We start from the raw sequence: 23247 nt of genomic DNA, 5'->3' as shown, positions 1-23247 counted from the left end.
GATTAAATAGGCCACAACGAAATGAAAGTATGAAACCCTAATTTTCTTTTGCGCGTAATTATTATGGTTGTATCCTTCATTTTTAATTTCGGCCCAGATCCTTCATTTGTACATGAGCATACTGGGCTTGACGTTAAAGCTCGTTGTTGGCAGCCCAATTCAAGACTGCCTCCCAAACAATAAATAAATAATATATAATTAACATAAGTTAATACTTTAAAATATAAGTTAAAAAAGTTAGTTTTAAAATAGACTGTCTTGTCTTTGTTCTTTTCCATTTTTTTAGTTTAATATATATCTTTATATTAGATGGAGAATAAAAAAAAATCTTATTCTTAAAGTTAACATAAGTTTAGAAGATAAAACTTTCCACGAAGATGGTTTTTTTTAATAATACTTATTTGAAAATTGAAAATTATAATTAAGTAATAAATATAAGATAATAACAAATAAATTATATTTTTTTATGCAAACATAACAACTAAAATTACAATTCTATTTTCACACATATATATATATATATCAAAGGATGATGTATCATGGTTATCACTTCAATCTAAAACGTCATCTTCGAATGATATTGGAGGCTTCAAAAGCTGGAAAGGTAACCTTCCTTCCCTATTCCTTTTGTACATATTCATTTGTTTATGAATGATCCTTTTTGTGATCATGTGAAGAGCATTTTACTTTTGGCATGTGATGATTTAGGATATATATGCTTGGTAAGTTAGGAGTAATAGGAAGAAATTGAAAAGCTTGCTTGCTTGTCAATGAAGATGAAGAAAATAAAATGGACTTTACAGTTTCTTGCTTTCCTCTTCAAAATTTGTCTCTCAATGTTAATTTGAATGAGGTTATCTACAAGGGTCTAAACAAAATAACTATATGTTTAATTTAGAGATGTAGTGAATAACCCTAATGTGTTTTGAGATTTCCCTATTCACGTACAGGTTTGAGCTGCTGCCCTTATATTAGTATGGGAGTGTCATGGTTCAAAATCTCTTTTTGCATTCTTGTACCAAATTGACACCTTATAGTTGAATTTTCTTAAATATGTACGTTTGTTTTGATATTGTTCTGATGTATAGTTTGCTGCTATTGTAAAGTCTTAGTTCTAGGTCTGGCTTTCTCCTCGTTTATACAAACTATATAGTGAGAAATGTGTTAACTTTATGAGGAAATCTGAGATCATGTCGTTATGGAACTTATATTTTAGGAACGGCCTTTGGAGATAACATGGAAGCACTTAACCGATACGGATCAGGTTAGAAATGGTTGATTACAAGAGGAGAGAATAGTTATCTTAACTACCAAACATATAATATTTTTATATCTCAATTTGATATTTTGAAAATGATATATATTATTCCATTTAATATCTTTTAAAAAATTGAAACTAAATCCTGCATAACACATTTTTTTAAGGCATTAGGATACCTAATTCGATTTTTGAGAATAATTTTTCCAAAAATATAATGATAGAATTGACATTCCTGAATAAGTATTTTTTTTAAAAAAATTGTGTTTAATCAATTATTAAAATTTATTGAGAAACTTTTTTATTTTCTCAAAGATAATCAAAACATTTATTTGGTTCACATTATATTTTTACAGGAATATATGATACAATTATCAGAATATCCTTATTCTACGAAAGATATTTTTTTACTTTAATAATTTTTTTTATATAAATATATTTTGTAGCCTACCTGATATATCCAGGTACTATATAAATATTTGTTTTTTACATATCCTTGGCTAATAGAATGGTTAGTCTATAGTAATGATCATCTGTGTCTATAATTTATTTCAAAAATAAATTTATGAAAATAAATTATATTTATCAATATTTTAGATGAATTTACTGTAATTGTTTAAAATTTATTTGGATATAATAAAAAAATATTATTTGATAAAACTACAAGGAAATTCAACTTTTTTATTTTCTGCCCTTATATATTGGCTTAATTGCACATTTATCCCTGTTTTTTAATTTTTAATGAATTTCACTTCCAATAAATTAATTTAGTGTATTTTACTACTAATACTTTAGAAATTTATAAATTTTACCCTCCATCATTATACTTTTAACATAATTACATTATTTGTTCCTTATTTTTTAATTTTTTGGTAAGTTTTACACTCGTTTTTTTATTTTTGACAAATTTTATCCTAAATTTTTTATTTTTTAAAAAATTTATACTCTTAATTTTTTTCCTTATTAATGGACAACTGATAGAGGATAAAATTTATAATTTTTTTAAAAGTTAGGAATATAATATGCCAAATTAAGAAATTAAAAATAAAATTCATCAAAAAATTAAAAAATTAAGAATAAAAAATGCAATTATATATACTTTATTTTATCCCCCTCTAGCAAATACATCCACGTGTTTCCGGAGGAGAAAAAAAAAATACGTTTTGCTCAAAAAAAAAATTACGTAGATAAGAAACGTTTTTAGCGGGAGGGTTTAGGCTGTGGAATAGTACTTTCCATTCTTACCCTTGTCTTTTCCCGCCATAACAGTGGCGACTCGATCTCATTTTCTTCAAACAGGGCCTTCTCTCTCTTCGCTCTCGCGTGTGTTGATAGGAGATTCCAAATCTTCATCCGATGGCACCTTCTCGGAGTGTCGCTGATTCAACGCCTCCGTCAACAACATCCGAAGTCGTAGAGAACGATTTTCAGGTTCTCTCTTCTCCTTTCCTTTGCTTTCTCCCCCCCCCCCCCCCCCCCCCCAAAACTCTGATTATTTTGTACATATCTCTCCGCTTTGCCTTTGTCCAATTTAACAGTGTTTTATTTTACTAATAATTTCGAATATTGCTTCACTCTAAATGGCTAGTGATTGTTCTCCACGATAAGATTATTAAGTTCGGTCCTCAATGATGCTTAATAGTATCCTTAGGTATATCTCATAGATGAGTGGCGTGCGCTTTTCTCTTCGATTTTATCTTGTTGATCTTAATTTTAACTGCTCCAGTTAGTTATACTGGCTCCTGATTTTATATCCGGTGAGAATAATAACGTGGCTGCTTGTCTTTTGTTTTCGCCTATTCAACTCCTAACTAGGTTTTACTTTTTCGTTTTTGTATTTGGTTCGCATTTGAAATTGATTGGAAATGTATATCAGCAATTTGACTAATTTCAAAATTTAAATGCAATTATAGTCGCTGTTTGATAGTAATTCATTCGCGCATCATAACAAGTGAATAATGTCGAATCTGACCTCTATAAAAATATTTTCATGATGGATCGGTGTCTCCAATCCATTGTAGTAGTTCTAGTTGCCAGACTTCCTTTTTTTTAAGAAAAAAATATGTGATGCCTGTTGGTTAATATGTTCTTTACAATATGGGGGAAGCTAGAAAAGAACAAGTGTTATATGTAGAACTGTAGAAGTCGGTTTTACTCTTAGTTAGATTTTACCTTCAAGCTAATGTGGGCAGAGTGCTGATTTAAACTTCATTTGGATTCTGTTCAATAGCCATTCTTTGTTCTTCATAAAGCTTCGTCCCGGAGAAAAGATAGAAAACCAACAGCTCAGGGAAAATTGTGGAAGAGAAATGAGTTATCTTCATCATTTCCACAAGGTGCAAAGAAACTTGGAGGAAGAATGACTGAAGAATGTGATCACCATTTGTTTCAGCAACTGCAGATTGAAGCTTTTGACATTGTTTGGGCAAAGATTGAATCTACCATTAAGGTCCTCTATTTATCTTCCCCCAAATCTTGTACCTTACTGTAATTGGTTTTGCTGTATATTTGCGTAGGCAATAAAATTTATTTTCATTCTTTACCCTGGAGTGATCCAGCAAGTAAATTAGTGAAGAGTCTTCTTTCTACTGCAGGATGTTTTAAGAGATCTCAATGCCATTGTATTTAATGATATACAAAAATGGGTTCTGGAGTGCTTCAACGCTACTAAGTTGCTTGGAGAACCTACTATTGCTGAAGCAACTCGGTCTTTTCCCACTCTAAATAATACTACTCCTGGGCAGATGTTCACTGCTTTCGTTTCTACCAGTAAGTGTGTTCACATTTCTGGTAAATATCCTGAATGCTTTGATTCTTGGAAACTGGGTAAATTTAAGACAGATGCTTATCAATTCCATGAGCATGTGGATTACTTGAGTTGCTTCTGGTCATCATACTCTAGTATGAGGAGTGAAAGCAATGTTTGTATTTCAAAAGAAAATATTAATATTGAATTATGATTGGCAGGAAACATAGAGTTCGTTGATGATATATTGACATTTGAAGAGCTTGGTCACTTCCTGAAATCCCATGGATGCCATGTGGCTAAGCTTTCATCACTGGAGTTTTCATCAAAAAATGGGATTGCTGGTTGCTTGAAAGCCTTATTGCAAGAGTTTCTTGGGTGTGCTATTGATGTGGGTGCTTCTTGTATTTAAATTCATTGATTCTATCTACTTGTACTGTCTCCTTTACTTTTTCCTTTTCTTAATGCTGATGTGAGCAGTCAGCTGATATATCAATCTTAGCATCATGGTATAGAGAACAAGTCAACTACAATAAACCACTGTTGCTGATCGTTAATGATTTGGAGAGATGTTGTGGATCAGTCTTAACTGATTTTATCTTGATGTTGAGGTATGCTTAAGCATCTTTTGCAAGAACATTTTTATATATATTTGTGATGTGATTTGATAAGTTCATCTTGAATATTTGATTTGGTTATTCTTTGCTTAGGTCAACTATGGTTGAGGCCTCACCATGTATATAAAACAACTAAAGCCTTTTCCCATTCGGTGGGGTTGGCTATGTGGTTTAAATAATGCTATTTTGTACTGTCCAAAACTGTTGAGGCCTCCCTGCTTATATGTTCCTTGTGTATTCTTTGACATTTGGAGATTGTAATATTTGTTTAATTATTTTAAATGTATAATGGTGACTTTTGCTTAGATGATATGAAATGGTTTTCATTTTCTTCCTCTTTTTCTACTAGTGAATGGGTTGTCAAGGTACCAATCATCTTCATATTTGGAGTTGCAACGACAGTGGATGCCTCCAGAAACATTCTGCCATCACATGCTCTTGAGCGTTTGTGTCCCTCTAGGTTTATGCTTGGAACACCAGTCGAGAGAATGGATGCAATTGTTGAGGCTGTTCTTCTGAAACATTGCACCACGTTTAGTATTGGTTATAAAGTGGCAGTCTTCCTAAGAAACTACTTCATCAACCAGGATGGGACAGTGACATCCTTTATTAGAGCTTTGAAGGTTAATAATGCAGTTTTTGGGTTACTGAGTGTTATCTGTATCTTCATTGTATGAATTATGTACATAGTAACCGAGTATATAACCTAGTCTTTTACATGTTATATTTTTTTACTATATCTTTCAGGTAGCTTGCTTATTACATTTCTCAATGGAACCTCTAAGTGTCATACATGGGCAAACACTCACTGAAGATCAGAAAGTTTGTCTTGAACTCTTCTAATGAATTATCTTTTCTCTGAGTTTACTCTTTCAAATCTGACTTCATAATTACATAGCTTTTGGGTCTAGTGTTTTGATTACTTATTTTAGTGTTGTTAAAGTTGTTGTTTGATTATGTTTTATTAATGTTTTATATTTCTAGCTTGCTGTAGAAGTTGTAGTGTTTTCTAGCTTGTTGTAGAAGCTCTTAGAAGCTGTCCTGTAATCTGTCACCATTGGCTTGGCTGCAGCCTTCATCATGAACCATTTTTTTGTACTATCTGTCAATTCTTATATATATATATATATATATATATATATATATATATATATACACACACACATCTCTCAGCAAACTAGGATTCTTTTTGTGTGCATATTTTCATTCTCAAACATTTCAAGTAGTGTCATTTAGCCCAAGTTGGTCTAATTTTATTTTTTTGGTTGGTTTAGTGTTTGATCCATTAGACATTTCACCCTATGGGCATGGGTATTTCATCCAAGCTTCAAACTGCTGGGTGTTCTTGTCAAGCTTTTTAAATAATTCTTGTCATCTTATTACTGTTTGTTTTATTATTCTAATGGTTGACTATAAATGGGTTGTTAGGAGGGAAAATCTGCACTATCACCCGAGACTCTCTTGAAATACATAGATGAACTTCCATTGTGTGCAAGGTATTACGGTTTAAAAATTTTCTTGTTCTAATTTAGATTTGCTTGACAATGAGTTTACCCCTTGGTTAAAATTAATCTAGGAATCAAACAGTTGATCATCTGACTCAAAAAAGCATGTCTGAGGGTTTGTCAGAATTGGTGACAGTGCAGAAGCTATGGAGCACTGCAGTTCTGGTAAGATTTAGCAATTGCTTTTTGATCCTGTGCACTCATCATCCACTCTTATAGTCTTATTGGTTATTGCTTTTGAAACTTCTTCTGTTAATCTTCTAAATTACAACTTGATCAATTGATGACCGTAGAAATCCAAACAATCCAAAAAGTAGCTTTTTGGTACATTATATAGTTACTACTGAAAATTTTCGTAACTGAGTAGGAAAAGAAGTTTTAATATGGACACTAAATTGATAAAGTAATTCATGTTGTCAACTATACTCATACCCTTTGGATGAATCTTCATTAATGTTTGTGATCGAGAATTCAAAGAAAAGAGAACACAAAATTAGATATGAAATGCTTTCATTTTGTTATTCTGAATGTTGGTACGGAATTTATATTACAATGGAGGCTTGTGCTACAAGCTGAGAAGATAAGTTACTGTCACATCAACAGTTATTGACAGATCTAACAAACAGTTATCTGCAACAACAAACTTAACTAACAGACAACTGTCTAACTATATCGGAAGTCTAACAGACAACTGTCTAACTATATGGGAAATTGTGTATGTTAGGATATGCATCCTCACCTTTTTCCTATCGTTGTTGTGAATTTCACAAGTCAGAGTTCGAATTTTCTAGGGTGAATCAAAGATAGTAAATGGCCAGTTGGGGGTTCATCAGATTTATGTGAGGTAAGGGGAGCAATAGGACTGTAGTTTTAGGTTGAATTTTGGCTATTTGGGTGCTGTGAGTAGTACCTGTGGGATAGTGTTGGGGTTTAATGGGATAGAGCAAATGAAGGAAGCATTAACTAGGGTGTAGATGAGGGAGGTTAACCTTCAATCTGGCCAAACACTCTTAACAGCTTTTAGTAAAGGTTATGAATGAGTACAGTCATCCCAAAATAAAAACTAAACCAAAATATGGAGATTATTTGATCTTTAAGGTTGTGCTTTCTGGATCCTAAAGCATGGTAACCATATATTTATAATGTGTATCATAGTTATTTAATGATATCTTATCATGGAAGGATTATGAGACGATCTTGAATTTTATATTTGTATGTTTGATATTCTCCATGCCTGTTCCTTTTGATGAAGCTTTTTTCTTGATTATTCCTTTTTTTTTTTATGGCAGATGGACATTCTAGTATTTTGCCTTGCAAGTAGCTATGATTTCATCTGCCAATAAAAAAATTTGGAAAATATTGTATTCATTGTGATTGCCTAAACTTTTTCTTTTGAAATTGTTTGGTAATTAGTTGTTGCCGTGGCTAAGTTGGAGTTCATGATCCTGATTTTTCCTTTTGTTCAGTGCCTATATGAAGCTGGAAAGTACAGCAGAGTGCGACTATTGGATTTGTTTTGTGAAGCTCTCAGTCAAGATTTATACCTTTCAAGGGTTTCTGATTGTCATGTGGGGGATGAAAAAGATCGTGATTTGTCCTCAACAAATGATCCCAGACAACAATATTCCATCATGAAAAGCGGTGGTATTATTGGCAAAATAGTATGCAAAGTGAGGTAACTAGGAATTTGATGCTTATCTTCTTTCAGAAAAAAACTTGTTGATGTAGAGCAATATTTGTTCCTAATTAAGAGCATATTTAAGCAGAAAAGGAGGAAGGATGGGTAGGGAAGCCATAAAATCTATTTTGTTATATATAAGATGACATCTGAAGCATACAGATACCTCCTTATATGGTCAAGACCAGGTTATGAAGTATTCTATTGCCTGAATCTAATAGGAAAGAAATAGAAAACTATTGACTTCAAAAAAGAATAGGAGTAGGAGACCAAATATTCTAACAAAAAAATTTGATAACATCACAATAGCTGGTGTTGATAATCATTGAGATTAAATTGAAATATTCCTTCCTTCTTTATTTGTCTATTCATACATTTATATACTTTTGATGGGAAAATGGAAATTATGCAGGGATATCCCTACAGGGATGCTATATCAGTTGATTGAGAGTTGGGAAAAACTTACTGCTGATGTTTCAGAGGTATGTTTAAACTTGAATATATGGTTGTGGGGAATGTTAATTTTTCTGAATTAACTTTTTTCCTTGTTGAGACCATGTTTTGGAGTAATTGGATCCAATTATTAAATGTTGACATCTTAGATGATGATATTGCTTATGCTCTCTTTTTAGTGGCTTCCAACAGAAGGTCAGCAAGCTAAGTGTACTCATTGACCTCAACCTGCCGCAGGCATCTTTGATGGATTTTAGTAACTGCGATGAATTAAATTATACACTATAAAGGAGTAGTAGATATTGGCAGAGTTGGTAGTGACTGATATCCAATTAAAACTAGTTTTTAATTTCCCCACAAGTATGCAATTCTGAACCAGACAATTCTAAGTAGATCAGTGAGTTACATCACAATGGAGATGATTAGTGTTGTGTGCTATGAAGCACGGACACTTCAGCCCCTTGCCGTGTCCGGTGTCCGACACGCGTCCGTGTCAATGTCCGACACCGACACGACACCCGTATTACGTTCTATATTTTGGACATTACAGGTGTTCACGTGTCTGTGTCCGTGTCGTGTGCTCAAAATGCTCTGTTTTTGCATAGAGGGATTTTTTTTTGGGAGGATCACAATTTATAAATCCCTGTTTAAAAGCTTAAAATCTTTTAGCTTTGGAACAATTGAATAGACAAGTTAGTTAATATGGTGGGTAGGCCCACCCATGGGTCTTAAGATGGTCAGTTAACTCCTTTCTGATTTGGATACTGCATCAGTTACTGGTTTTTCTATGAACTCAACTTATTTGGAAGTTACTTTGGGAGTAATATGCATTTGTTTCTTTGAATTATCAGTTTATCACATTACTCTCACTTAGCCATGTCTTTTTACTACTCTCCTTTATTTTTGTTTTTATTTTTCTTCAGGATTCCTATTAGGATTTTATAGCTATCTAAGAGTCATGTATTGTTATTACTGTTGTTGTTTTGGTTCAAAATTAAAATCATTGTATTAATTGGTAAGTGGCTATAGAGTTTACCTATGGGAAGTTAATAGTTGCCCATAGTTACTCACATTGGGATTAGGTTAGCAAGAGAGCATATCATATTAAAGTGAATTGGTGATGCTAGGCTGATGAGCATGGCTGCTCATTGAAAACATCTTTTAAAAACATGCTTTTGGAGTTAGGACCAATTCTGGTTTTGCGTGACTTATTTCTTGAATATTCTTGTGGGTTAAAAAACTTGGAATTTGGATTCTTATGATGTTTGATCCTGAAAATTTGAGATTTAAAATTCATTCTTGAAATCAGAATAAATTCATAACTGGTGCTCTTCTCAAAAAGTTGCAACTTGAGGCTTCTAGGTTATATCACCTAGCTGGATAATAATTACTAATGATTCTTCGTAGATTTGGACACCATGCAAAGCACTTATAATATGCTTTATAAGCCTTGAGGCTGGATGTTTAACACTCTCACACTGCTCAACTTTCTGGTCTATTTAGTGTAGGAATTTTGGAAACATTGGGGGGCATCCCAACTCCCAAGTGTTTGAACAAATGATTGATTCATTATATGATTTGTGGGCTTGACAAGGAAAACAATGCTTTATGCATTATAATTTGTAAGATATGACAAATTGCTTTATTTTTCTTCCATATGGTGGTCCACTAAGTACTGACAATTGTTTCAAAGGTTCCTGTAATTTAGGTATTTTGCTTTCATTGATAATGTTTCTTCCTTGTTAATGTTGCTTTCATAGATAACCGAGTTGAATGACTAAAAGACATTGTGTGATCTATGTAGTCAACCTCACCTAGTGGAATAATTTTATTTTTTTCGTTGATAATGTTTCTCAATGAGAAAAATATATTAGATGGTTGGTGTAGAAGTGACGTACATAACTACTCTTGTGATTTACAGACTATTGATTTTATTGTGTTGTGTTTGAAAGGACAACTCTATCAATCATCTATCGGTATCGTTTTGCCAATTTCTTATTGCATTCATCGAGATAGCAAATGCACAAATCTTGTATAACTTGGTTCCTGGTCAAAGCAAATAATTTCCAAATAACAAATTCTTGCAGATTCATGAGAAATTGAAAATCTTGCAATCTTCAGTAAGATGTGAAGATGGAAAGAGTTCACGCAAGAGTTCCAAGGACAATTCCAAGTAACATTCTAATTCTTTCTTGTTCCTTGTTATTTCCTTATAGATCACAATTTAGATCAGCCAAAAAAAGAACTTTCATTAATATGTACAAGTGGTACCATGTCCAAATACATAATAGATATAGATTCTATATTCTATGTAATCCTCTCCAGTTATATCTAAAAGCATCCGTCCTATCCTTCAGAACCTGCGTGAGGGGAATGAGAGAGTGAAGAGACCCCATTTTGAGTTTCAGGGGTATGTGCTTAATTTAATTAGAAATTTAACAGAAGTCAACACCATTAGACAGAGGGGGTGCTTGTGTAGTTAGAGTAAAACTAAAGGGGTGTCACTGTAACTTGTTCTTTTTTATTTTTATTTTTTAACAAATAACAAGAAGCCATCATTCATATTTTATGAAAAAGTGTAAAGGTTGATATTAAAATAAAGCTTTTCTAAAGGTTTGAGATATAATCCAGTCTTCTTTTGTTATAACAGAGTCTTTTATTTTATTTAAAAAAAATGCATGTGATTGGTTTTTTTGTGGGATAATGAATGCAACTATTTATATTTCCAGGAGATATCCAGTAAACATTGACAAGGATGCGAGAATGTTAAATTTACAAGCTATCGCATTTTTAGATTATCTACTTAAGTAAGTGTTTTTTTCATTTATGTATCGTTAACTGCGTTTTTTCCCTGTTTAAGCTGACTGATGGTGGAAGACTTGATATTAGCAGCGTTATACATTAAATCTAGCTATTGTCAAGCACTCAGCTTGCCTGACCGATGCTAAAGATATGAAATGGAAGGAATAGGTCCCTTTGAAAAGGGGTTTGAGTTTTAATCTTGACTGGAAAAGAAAAGCAGTTGGTTGAGTTTGTTAGTTTGCCTACATTATTCCCGCATCCCCTTTTCTTTGTTTTTCCTGAACAAATTTAATTAAAACTTGGCAATAGTTTGATCAATGTCTTAGATTATAAAACAGTTGATGCATGATCAGCTTTCCCATCAATCATGCAAGATTCTATCATCCTTAATATTTATATTTTGAAGTTGATATCTCTAACTAGGTGACATTTATAATCACCGAGCCTCTTGCAATAGTTTAGCATGAATGTAATCAAGTATCAAACACAATCAGTTAACTTCTAGTAGATTGTGTTTTACATCGACTTGTTGGCAAAATTTATAGTGGAAATATGAAGATCTTGACTTGTTGCCTTTGCTATATTGTTGTATAAAAGTAAAATAGAAATATATTCTTATTTCCTCATTGGTAGTATTTAAGTATGGCTACTGGTTATTCTTTTCATGGAACAGAAATTTTTTGAAGCCCGTTGAAGGCATGCCTTTCCATGAAATTTTCTGCTTCAAGAATGTTGAGAAGCTTCAATTGGTAAGACATCCAAATATTATCTTCTCCACTGAATGAATCATTTACTTTACTCACAGATGTACAGTTGCGATTTAATTTGCAGCCTGATATAGCAACTGCCAGCTCATACACAACTTTGACTAACTGATGAGATGAGTAAATTAGGCTGCAAATTAAATCCCAACTTTGACTAAGGATCTAAATCCTTTCTCTTGTATCACAACACAACTTCCAATTCATTAGATCCTATTTATGCTTACAAGTTACAACTAGGACAAGGGCATTAATCATTAATTAGTTTGTTCATAAATGCAGCTTCATAATATTTGTTGTTAGCCTCAACAAAATGAACTTTCATTTGCGGGTAACCCACTGGGTCCAGGTTCATTTGTTATCCCAATTTACATGCCCATGGGCTTCCCACTGACTAAATTTCATTTTTCTTTGGCATGGTTAAATGCGTCATGAATGAGATGCAGGAGCAGCATGTCTGTTTGTTATCACATTTTGAAAATGGGCATGTTGTGTACCAATCTTTATTTATTTGAACTTCAAATAATAAGATTCCATTCCCGCATACATTTTTTTATATGTGGGATTTCTATAATGCATCTAGGTTGTATAAAGTTTAAGGCACTAGATTTAAATTCTATACAATTTTCTTTGTTCTTCTGCAGTTTTAATTAACTCTTGCTCCTCTTAGGTTTTGATTGGAGATCCAAGAAGAAGAATTCAAGTTGATCTATTGGAGTTCCATAAGATTTTAAGGTGCAGCTGTTGTAGCAAGAGTGGCAATGCCCTATTGCCATCCAGGCATGACTCCTCAATTATGTAAGTATCTAATAGAGTGCTTTGCCTACAGCATTCCAATTCTTGCAACTTTTCAATAATGTTTTCCTTTGCTTTTTTTCAGATAGCTATTTCCATCTTTTTAATAGCTTAACTATTTTTTGGTTGGATTTGTATTTAGTTGTACTAGACTTGTACTTATCCTAATTCGTTAGTATAAATATATCCTAAATTATAGTATATCCCCTCCCATATGCTCTACAGTTTCAATAATGTGGATGAGTGAGAATTATCTCAACTTGCATACTTTCTGAATCCTTCTAGTATTATCCTCTTTTATAAATTATCTCTATTATGCCCTAACAAGGGTGATCCTTGGCACAACATTAAGGTTGTTGCTTTGTAACCGGATGTCACAGGTTCAAATCTTGGAAGCATCTCTGCTTGCAGGGGTAAGGTTGCCTACATCTACCTTTCCCAAACTGCGCACCTAGTGAGAGCCTCATGCAATGAGTTGTCTTTTATAAAGCATGCCCACCTCAGTATGGGGCAATCCCCCCTCTTAAACTTTTGTATACCCAAAAAGAAATTATCTCTTCATTTTAAATGCCAAAAGGTTGTTACTTTTCTTTCTTGGGAGGGTGGGAGTACAAAGATTTCCAAGTTCAATCAATGTTATTCCTTCTTACACATATTTCTAAGCCCTGCTTCGTACTTGGTGGCTGACATTTGATTAACATGTTCGACCTTGTATGTATACTTAAATCTTGAATATAAATAGTAGGCTTCTATAAGAATGGAGCTCTGAAATTTTTCTTTCGTTTAGCTTTAAGTTTCTACTTGTAGGTGAGTTGATGTTAGTATCTTTTTTTCTTTATTTACAGGTATTCTCTGGCTCAAGAGCATGGAGATCTTATCAATCTTCATGACTGGTTCCAGTCTTTTAGAACAATTGTTATTCAACATAAAAATAAACGGAAACAAAATTCAAAGCAATCCCCCTCATCAAAGAAGAGAAAAGATATAAATGGATCTGCCGACCAAAACGAAGCATCGATTCAGTATCCTTTATATTTTCCATTTCACAGTATCACTCAGCATGAGGTGTATTACTTCAAGTGCTTTGCTAGATGTCTGTCCCAAATTAGCAGTTCTGAAGTTATAATATCACGTGTCATTTTTTATTGCAAACACGCATGCATTTTAACTTGCAATCTTCCATGATTCCATCTTATCTTTGCTATATCTGCCTTTATCCTTCAAATTGATCCAGAAATGTAAGTCCCATATTGAAGAACCATAATGCATAATATTGAGTGGAAATATATTCTTTAATAACTGATTTCTACCATGAAATTGCTTTAGAGACAAATATTATACTAAAAGGAACCTAGTGTACGGAGTTCTTTAACTGATTTTAAATTGTAGGCCAACTCCAGTGCTTCATGATAGTAGTTCAGATTCGAGTCTTGATCTTTAAAGGATTTTAGCATGTAGGATATGCCTATTGTATTTTGTATCTGTATATTTCCCATTTTCATCTCCCTAGTTGCAGTGATTGCAATACATTTTATTGATCTCGGTCACAATCCTTAATTTTTGTTTGCAATAGAGCACGCTTTTGTAGGGCAGTTACTGAGCTGCAGATTACTGGACTAGTTAGAATGCCCAGCAAGAGACGCCCGGATTTTGCTCAAAGAGTAGCATTTGGACTTTGATACGAGATTTACTGCTTTACTTTCATATTGTCTTCCTAGTTTTCTCATTAAAATGTGATATAATTGTATTTTCTTATATTACCAAATTATTTATGGTCTATACTCTATACAGCTGATTGTTTAATTGATGAACCTGATCCATAATATAAAAAAAAAGGTAAATAAATAAATGGTAACCGGAAAAAATGAACTAAAGATTATGTGCGTGTCATAAAAGGTATTTATTATTTACAGATTATTTCTTTGCAGAAGTGCGTTGTTCATGCTATCTTGTCAGCAATATTTAGAGAAAAAGCTCCATTCCAAACAGTTTAGTACGTAGATATTCTAAACCCTTTCGTATCAAGATATTCTAAAAAAAATGTAATAAAAATTAATATCCCAATATTAGCGTGCCAATAAAACTAAAATTGAACTAAACCAAAAGAGAAATAAGGATCACACAACTTTCATAAATGAGATCAAAAGCCAATAATTTATTTTTAGGAACTATAGTAGTAGAAGCTAACAATATCCTTTTTACAAGAAATTATTATAGGGTGTAAAATAACATAGAAATTGTATGAAATACGTAAAAAAATGTTTTTTTTTTAAGTATAAACAGTTTAAACAAACATATTTAAAAAATAAAAAATAATTTATTTTATTAAAATAAAGGCTTATTTCAACAAATAAGGTTAAACAAACTAACCTTATATAACTACAAGATCACAAGGCTCGAATTTGAATGTCATTACATTGATGTTCATTTGTTGATTCCTTTTGTTGGGTGCTATTTTTGACATTTTAAATACAGTTCATAACTTAAGAACAGACTAACTGGCTACAAGTGTTTCGGCCACCCTTCCGTCTATCATCAATTTATACTTAAAACCAAATATCTAAGACTACTTGTCATCAGCGAAAACAAAATGATATGGTTCTTTCTCACTCATGATGGTTGCCAGTCGATAAAAATTGGAACTATTTTGTACAGAAGTTAACAATTATCCCATATTTAAACAGTGCAAAAGAGCTGCTTATTTCATTTGGGCAAAAACAACTACAACCTAGATTCCATTGTTACTCTGCCATCAGTTAATCTTGGGACGTAAGTAAAACTTCGGGTCCCTGAGAAACCTTGAAACCATCTCTGCCTTGTCAGTAGAAAGATCTGTGTTCTCTAGAATTTGCTCTTTTGACGCCTTGGCAATTGCTTGGACAGAACCAATAGCTTGACTAAGCTGAATTGAGCGATCAGAATAACAAATAACTCAAGCTATATATGCATGGCTACCATGGTTTCACACGTGACAAAATGTGGTATACTATCCCAATAAATAGGACGAGTGAGTTGCACGAGCCTAATATAGCATCAATTTTAAAACTTTGTCATGAGGGCAATCATCAGTAAATATACAAAACGAATGCTCAATATATATATATATATATATATATATGGCTGTTATACCTTAGCGAGTTTTAAACACCTATACGATCAAGAATCCTGGGATTTAGCAACTTTGGGTGGAAACACGAAAAAATAGGAAAACTAATATGAAGAGTAGTTGCCTCATAATACAGGAATTTACCGCATTGGCATCGTGATTGTCAATGCCTGGGATGGATGTAACCACCTTGAGGTAAAAGTTCATTCCTTGCACTAACTGCTTTCTCTTCAAAAACATAACAAAATTCGTACATCAATATGTTATTTTCATTTCTGAAGGGACATATATGAATGAATGTAGAATCAATCAACTGACCTCAGCTTTCAATTTTTCTCCAATTCTCTCCTGCTTGTATACTGCAATTAGATAGAGAATGAGAAATATGAATTCGAACAACACATTATAGTTTGAAGTTTCTGGTTCTACCTCCAGAAGAATGAGCTATTTTTACTATCTTTTCAAACCCCATCTCCAAGTCCTGAACTGACACAAATGTAGGCTTGCCAATCACCATCCCAAATCTTCATGCATCCATAACCATGTTCCTTATTCTTTCATTATCCAAGACATACATGGAAAATCATATCAATCAGAACACAAGTAGCAAAACTTACTTGAAATATGACTGAATAAATGAATCAATTTGCTCTTTTGCCGGGAATGTGATGACCACGTAAAAACGCGCAAATTGCATCTTCAGTTTCTTAACTCTGCATGAGAAAATTAGGATCAGACATAAAACTCATAACTAACCACTCAAACATACTCCCAGGCAATGACTCCATAACAGCAGCCTACCTGTTGAAGATTGGAGCAACATTGTTGCAGTCCCAGTTTGTCACAAAAATGAAGGCCACAGACAAACCCCCACAATTGAATATAAAGTCCTATAAGGAAGCTCCTCATATTTCAACGTTGAACCGTTATTTGAAAGGAGCAAAAAAAAAAAAAACGAACAGGGGAAAAACACAAAAACTGCCAATTACCGGGGCGATTGGGACAAAATTTAGGCGAAAGGAATTTGCAGAGAGGAAAGTGGAGATAAAATTGATGAACGATGGATGTTGGTCCTCTTTCCATGCATTTCTCATCAAACAGACTCCAGCTGTACCTACAACAATATCTAATAATGGCCTCATTCTAAACAAGTTAAGAAGAGAATGCATTATGCAGTGATTAGAAACGTAAACGCACAACAAAGCTCTCCACCAAGCTATCATTATTGAGTAGTACAGGGTTAAAAAACCACATATCTAAAAGTCAACCCATCAAGATAAGAATCAAAAGCATTACTGCTAAGTTTCTTCAAGTGGGGGCTTTACGTGGAGAATCAAATTCCACATGCTATACCAGATCCTTGGATCAATCAGATGAGACTAGTTCTCTTTACAACAATTTTCCTAAAAGATGCTCAAAAAAGCCTCAAACCACTTCATCCTCCTATCAAAATCTTACTTGAAAACAAGAATATCATATTCAAAGAATTAAAATCGACGTCTAACAGGGAATAGAATCAATAGATCCCTCTCCCTCAAAAACGAAAATCTATAATGATTTTATAAATATTCTACCTATGGAGGACATAAGTTTTTTGCTACTTAGTCATCTTTCTTCTTCCCTAAATAGAAAGCAGATCTCAAAGGAAAAATAGAGATACAATATCATGAACCTCTGCTTCAAATTAGTATATAACAGTCACAGTATGACAGCATCAGAAGGAATGAGATCAATTCCGCGTCACAGATAAATGCGATTTACAATTTTAACAAGCAGAATACCAGCAGCAATAAAATTGTTTCCGGTTAATTAAGAAACATTGGTACCGGAGAAGGTGGAAAGCGAGGGAGTTGAATCTCTGAGGGATATATCCATATGTGAATCAATCGCAGAGAGAACTGTGAATGGAGAAGAAGCGTTTAGTCTGTTTTCAAAACGTGATTTCTTTCCCTCTCGCGAATTCAAATAGCGAACGAAAGAGAGGAGAAGAGAGTCTCATACCGACGGCGGATGAAGGTTGCTGCGACGGCAGCGCCTGATGGTTACGGCCACAGAAATCAGAGCGAACGAGGCGGTGATACGAGTTGGATCGCCAGCACGCAATGTAGGTGTTTCCCGCCAAGAATATCAACCAATTTATATATACTTTTCGTCGTGAATATGTATTTCTTTTATTTCCAGATTCAATCAAAACGAGTGTATTTGAAAAATATTAGTGTATCAAACTTTTTTAAACATACTTTTTTGTTGTTAATCAAAAAATATAAAGTAATGTAATTCTCATTTTTATTTAATAATTTTTTCATAATCATTTGTAATAAATATTAACTAATAATAGATTATATATTTTAAAAAAATGTTATTAGCCGTCTTTAGATGCATTTTAGAGAAGTAATAAACACATTTCTCAAATAAAATGGAATATATTTTTTATACTTTGCTAATATAAATATTTTATGCTATTAATTAATTAGAAATTATTTTAAGACGAAAAAGAATATTTAATTCTCTTAAATTTTATTTCTTTTACAAATAGACGTTTCAAACTCTAGTTTCGTCTTAAGTGATTCTTGAACTATACTTACATATAACTACTTTAAGCTTTAATTTATTTTAACTGATCCTTAAATTTTATTTTTATCCTTCCTTCAAATAATAATAATAAGTACACCTTAACATTGTAAGAAAATATAAAAAATATTAATAAAAAGTTTATAATATTAATTTAATATTTTTAATTAATTAAAGATATTTGATATAATGTATAGAATATTTCTTAATATTTTAACACACTTATTTGCTAGACTCCAGGAAAATTATTCAAATCTAACTTACAAATTGATTTGGTATGTGTTGGTAACAGAAATAAAATAAAAAGAGAGAGAAAATGTTGATAAATTGATTAAAATTTGTAACATAAAACCACATAAGTAGAAATATAAGCTTGATTTAATGATAAAAAAAAATCACCGATTTGAATTCTCTATAATAATACTAATTATTAACATCTAGCAATAGAGAAAAAAACATGAATAAATAGCATCGATCAAAAGAAAGTAGTGGTGTCAAAAGTTTAGGCGGGTTGATACTTAGTGATCGTGGTTGGCTATTCCGACTCAAGATTAATGGTAGTAAAATGATTAAGTGAAAATAAGATAATTTTGCTTATCAAAGATTTAACCCATAGTTCAGATGTTGAGCGGTTAAAAGTAGAATTGCATCAGGTTAAATAGGTCTTGTGTATATTGGAACAACTTGAAACTCAGTTTATCCTACTTTAATTTTAGTTTGGAAACACATAAGACATATTCTTCTTGACACAAATCATCTTATCAAGATATTTCGGCTAATATGGAAATGGTAGTAGAAGACCATTGGACTGGCGGATTGCTAGCGGATTTACGTGGGCCCCTCCTAGATACTCAAAGTGCTTCATTTGACACGTTTTTCTCTTTCCTACCTTGAAATGTCTTGTCCATGACCATGCATCACGAGATAGCTAAATACTCTCTCGTGGCTAAAACTAAATGAAATTATTTGACCAAACTGAATCACCCACAACTTCCTTTTCTTTTTTCCTTCTTTTGACAATATAAGAAGCACCCACATTATAACTTATCATCCAAAATAAGTAGCTTCTGCTCCCGTTTATCTGTCTTCTAAATTGGGATTACTCTATTTGACTTTTCATTATTCTTTGTTATTTTATTTCTTTTTATGCTCATTTTTTGTCTGGTTATATTGTATGATATGGAGTTTCTCTCTCTCCTTTCCACAATTGGAAATAAGCTAGGCACTAGATTTAGCCTCCGTTTTGTACAATTTTCCCGGGAAATTGTCATTTTGATCTCATTCTAGATTAAGAATTTGACTTTATCTTCTTTTATTATTGTTGGGGTTTGAACAGGGAGGAACATTTCAATTCAACTGTGCTGCTGAGATGAGTTTGAGTAACGGGAATGCCGTGAAGCCCTTCAAGATCTTCGTGGGGTATGATTCACGTGAAGACGTTGCCTTTGAGGTATGCCGCTACTCCATCTTGAAGAAGTCTTCGATCCCCGTTGAGATCATACCAATCAAGCAATCAGATCTGAGAAAAAGTGGCTTGTATTGGCGCGAAAAGGGCCAATATGAGAGCACCGAATTCTCCTTCTCGAGATTCTTGACTCCCTATTTGGCCAACTACGAGGGTTGGGCAATGTTTGTGGATTGTGACTTCCTCTACTTAGCAGATATTAAGGAGCTGAGAGACCTTATTGTTGATGAAAAGTATGCTATCATGTGTGTTCAGCATGATTATGCTCCAAAAGAGACCACAAAAATGGATGGGGCAGTGCAAACCGTGTATCCCAGAAAGAATTGGTCTTCTATGGTGCTGTATAATTGTGGGCATCCCAAGAACCGTGTTCTAACTCCTGACCTTGTGAACTCACAAACGGGTGCTTTCCTTCACAGGTTTCAGTGGCTCCAAGACGATGAAATTGGCTCCATTCCATTTGTTTGGAACTTCCTTGAGGGGCATAACAGGGTTGTCGAGAGTGACCCGAGTACTTTACCTAGGGCCATCCATTATACTCGTGGGGGCCCATGGTTTGAAGCTTGGAAGAACTGTGATTTTGCTGATCTCTGGCTTAATGAAAGGGATGAATACCTGAACAATGAGGCCAAAAAAGCAATTACAAATTGAATCAGCTTAATTGTGGCAATAAATACATTCTGGGAAGTACTTGGATCGATGGTTTCGCTTTTACTTCGTATCAGCAATCTTTCTGCCAGGGCAATATGGTTCATAGAGAGGTCTGGATGTTTATATGGGTTGCTGTGGTTTGGTGTGTGGAATGTACGCAATCAATGCATTGATCTTATCACAAGAACAAGATTCTCGATTCTATTCTCTTTACGCGCGGCTTTGTCCAAAGCTAGGATCCGTGGCTTTGATTTAAAATCAATGACTATCATTTTTTGTTTTTTTTTTTTTGCTTTTTTTATATTTTTATGTTATTTTTCCAATTTTATCCTTTTTTTTTCTCTTTCTCTCTTCCCCTTTTCTTTTTCTCCTCTACTTCTTCACCGTACTTCTTCTTTCGTCTCTAAACAAGTATATAGCCATACAATTAAAAGTCAAATATTTTGAAACCAAATCCAGCGTTCTTTCTGGTAAAATGGATGCATTTCGTTTATCACTTCCATTTCGATGCAGCAACATTCGAGGTGGAGCGATTAGCCCTCGACGCAGAGACCCGATGAGCCATGGCGCGGCGGCTGCCGACCCTAAGGCTTGGAACAAAGAAAAGGAAAGTAGAAGAAAGGGGGCAATTAAGGAAAGATAAGCATAAAAAGAGAAAAGAGAAGAACAAGCACTCATTAGGATTTTCTTTTTTACTTTTAAAAAGAGAGAAATGAATGGGGTGTTTTAAAAAGAGAAATACAGGTAGTGCAAAAAGTAATTCTCTAAACTATTTCGTGAAACAGTAGCTTACATTGGACTCATTCTCGGCCACGAGATAACGAGTTGGCCTGTTTAACCAAAAATATACATTAAAATGTTAAAAAGTATAAATATTATGATATGAAAAACAATCTATAAAATTAAGGTTATGTTTGAAAATGCATTGCAGTGAATTTCTAACTTTCTTAACTTTCTTTACTAGTTAAAAAATTTGTTAATTAACGACTTCATAAATAAGTTTCTTTTAATAGTTTTTAAGTAGTTTTTAATATTTTTTGATACATTACTTAAAATAATATTTTTTTAAATCTAATTTCTAATTTTTAAATTTTTATATTTTATTTTATTTTTATTCTCAATATATTTATTTAATTTTCTAATATTCTTTTTAAAAAATCATAATTTTATTATTTTTTTTGTTATTTTATACTTTTAACTACTTAAATAATTAGTTTTACAAAACACTTATAATTTAATAAATTAATTTTCAACTATCAACTAACTTTGTAACTTCCCGTTAGCTTTTTAGTTAATTTTGACAACATTAAAATAGTATAACAAATTTTGAAATTATATATTTTTAGAAAACCTCCAATTTGTTAGTTGGCCCATTAAGCAGTAGGTATAACTCATTTAACTTAGTCTAAAACAAACTAAAGTTAAAATATCGTATTTAAACAACGGACTTCAATTTTTGCAACATCTTAATCACATTGATCGCGACTCTGATCTTAACCAGTGTTTTAGCGTTACTTCTTAGAATTTGCAAAAGTAATATGACAAAAGAATGCTCAACATTTTAAGACCGGCAAGGCAATGGTTGAGACGCTTAAGGCAAAAGATTCTGAACTATTTTCTACAGATGGCGGTATAGTGATAAGGATTCAAGATTAGACATAGGAAGAAAACAAAGCAACATTTACTCTTCCTTAATTTTATTGAATATTTTTTTATTTATATTTCCTTGATCTTTTTAGCAGTTTAGTAATTGACAAAATAAATAAACGACAAAAAAGGCTGGAAAAAAAAAAGAAGCAAAGTTGGTGATTATAAATAGTGTCATAGTGATATAATGAAAGGGACTAGAAATGGAAGGAGCCAACCATCATGCATCCACATTCCACACCTTTCATCCCCTATCTCTGCACTTACCTCCCCCAAGCTTATATTAATTGTAAATATCACTTTCGAATGATTTGCTATTTTCGGGTATATTTTATACCGACTGGTACTCTGGAATTTGGACTCTACTACTTGCGTGCGGCAAAGTCCAATCCTATGACCGTGTGTTGCAGTTATCAGAAACTCTGGAATCTGGAATTTGGGTTTAATTTTACTAAAATATTTTTTTATAATACTAAATGGCTCATACTCATTACTCACTCCTGTTTTGTTTTCAAGTGCTCGAAGGATTCCTTGCCCAGCAATATAGATTGTGTTGGTTAATGATACTACTATCACTGTACTCCAACTCAGTAATTCGGATTTCAATTTTAAGAGAAATGATTAGCATTTAATGACTACAACTACAGTCTATGACACTCATCATTTTGACCTTTAAAGTAAGAAAGTGATTAAGGGCACGTGGTATTTATATATCACTGATTTAAGTAAGTTTTTTTTTTCTTAACTTGATTTAAATAATTAAGTTAAATTTATGAATTGGAATACCTCATACTTTGTACTTCTATTTTACACAACTTAAGAGGAAAAGTTAATGATAAAAATTAAGAAATGTCAGTAACAAATGATTTTGAAATGTTAGTTAGACAACTTTCAAGTGGGTAGGTACGTCTTGACGGTCTTGTACTCAGCGTCTCAGCCTAAGCATATACAATAATAGAACCTTTGCTTTAAAAAAAATGTTACTAAACATTTTTTTAATATTTTTTACTATAGTAGTAGTGTATTTTTTAATTTGAGTGAAATTGATTAAAAATTTAAAATCATAAAATTATGTAGATATCACTTCTTATTGAAAATTTGAAGTAATAATAAAAAAAAAATACATGAAAGTTTCACGAGTAACCAAGAGTATAATTAAATTATGGTAGTATCATGTGTTAAGCAAGTAATT

General features: G+C 32.8%; 3 protein-coding genes across 4 annotated transcripts; 2 read left to right on the top strand and 1 right to left on the bottom strand.

Annotated features, from left to right (window-relative positions):
• Positions 1 to 549: 549 nt before the first annotated feature.
• LOC114378568 (origin of replication complex subunit 3) lies at positions 550 to 14450 on the top strand. 2 transcript variants are annotated; one of them, XM_028337195.1, is made up of 19 exons: positions 550 to 604; positions 1217 to 1264; positions 2558 to 2689; positions 3489 to 3707; positions 3853 to 4027; positions 4226 to 4395; positions 4485 to 4615; positions 4971 to 5244; positions 5369 to 5443; positions 6050 to 6117; positions 6198 to 6291; positions 7593 to 7801; positions 8217 to 8286; positions 10345 to 10430; positions 10987 to 11064; positions 11733 to 11808; positions 12491 to 12618; positions 13461 to 13637; positions 14189 to 14450. In XM_028337195.1, exons 3-19 carry the CDS (start codon positions 2615 to 2617, stop codon positions 14292 to 14294), a joined length of 2211 nt encoding a protein of 736 aa, XP_028192996.1. In that variant the 5' UTR covers positions 550 to 604; positions 1217 to 1264; positions 2558 to 2614; the 3' UTR covers positions 14295 to 14450. The 2 variants fall into 2 exon arrangements, with proteins under 2 accessions (XP_028192996.1, XP_028192997.1); XM_028337196.1 differs by lacking the exons at positions 550 to 604; positions 1217 to 1264 and having other exon boundaries at positions 2507 to 2689.
• A 747-nt stretch (positions 14451 to 15197) lies between these two features.
• LOC114379706 (protein PARTING DANCERS-like) lies at positions 15198 to 17812 on the bottom strand. Its single transcript, XM_028338392.1, has 8 exons — positions 17723 to 17812; positions 17548 to 17619; positions 16711 to 16835; positions 16523 to 16611; positions 16339 to 16434; positions 16151 to 16245; positions 16040 to 16080; positions 15198 to 15949 (listed from the first exon to the last, which is right to left on the bottom strand). The coding sequence occupies exons 2-8, from the start codon at positions 17594 to 17596 to the stop codon at positions 15788 to 15790; spliced, it is 657 nt and encodes a 218-aa protein (XP_028194193.1). The 5' UTR covers positions 17597 to 17619; positions 17723 to 17812; the 3' UTR covers positions 15198 to 15787.
• Positions 17813 to 19204: 1392 nt separating this feature from the next.
• Positions 19205 to 20751, top strand: LOC114378398 (protein CDI-like). Its single transcript, XM_028336989.1, has one exon. It carries the CDS (start codon positions 19662 to 19664, stop codon positions 20406 to 20408), a length of 747 nt encoding a protein of 248 aa, XP_028192790.1. The 5' UTR covers positions 19205 to 19661; the 3' UTR covers positions 20409 to 20751.
• The last annotated feature ends 2496 nt before the right edge of the window (positions 20752 to 23247 follow it).

Source organism: Glycine soja, chromosome 12, assembly GCF_004193775.1.
Source record: "Glycine soja cultivar W05 chromosome 12, ASM419377v2, whole genome shotgun sequence".
Lineage (NCBI taxonomy): Eukaryota > Viridiplantae > Streptophyta > Magnoliopsida > Fabales > Fabaceae > Glycine > Glycine soja.
This window is presented reverse-complemented; position numbering and strand designations above follow the sequence as displayed.

Bases quoted from the DNA above. Each gene is read 5' to 3' on its own strand.
- LOC114378568 (XM_028337195.1), top strand. From the start codon at position 2,615: ATGGCACCTTCTCGGAGTGTCGCTGATTCAACGCCTCCGTCAACAACA. The intron at 11,809-12,490 runs GTAAGACATCCA...TGCTCCTCTTAG, and splicing joins ATGTTGAGAAGCTTCAATTG to GTTTTGATTGGAGATCCAAG. The intron at 12,619-13,460 runs GTAAGTATCTAA...CTTTATTTACAG, and splicing joins AGGCATGACTCCTCAATTAT to GTATTCTCTGGCTCAAGAGC.
- LOC114379706 (XM_028338392.1), bottom strand. From the start codon at position 17,596: ATGGATATATCCCTCAGAGATTCAACTCCCTCGCTTTCCACCTTCTCC. The intron at 16,836-17,547 runs GTACCAATGTTT...ATATTGTTGTAG, and splicing joins CTCGCTTTCCACCTTCTCCG to GTACAGCTGGAGTCTGTTTG. The intron at 16,612-16,710 runs GTAATTGGCAGT...GCTTCCTTATAG, and splicing joins ATTTTGTCCCAATCGCCCCG to GACTTTATATTCAATTGTGG.
- LOC114378398 (XM_028336989.1), top strand. From the start codon at position 19,662: ATGAGTTTGAGTAACGGGAATGCCGTGAAGCCCTTCAAGATCTTCGTG.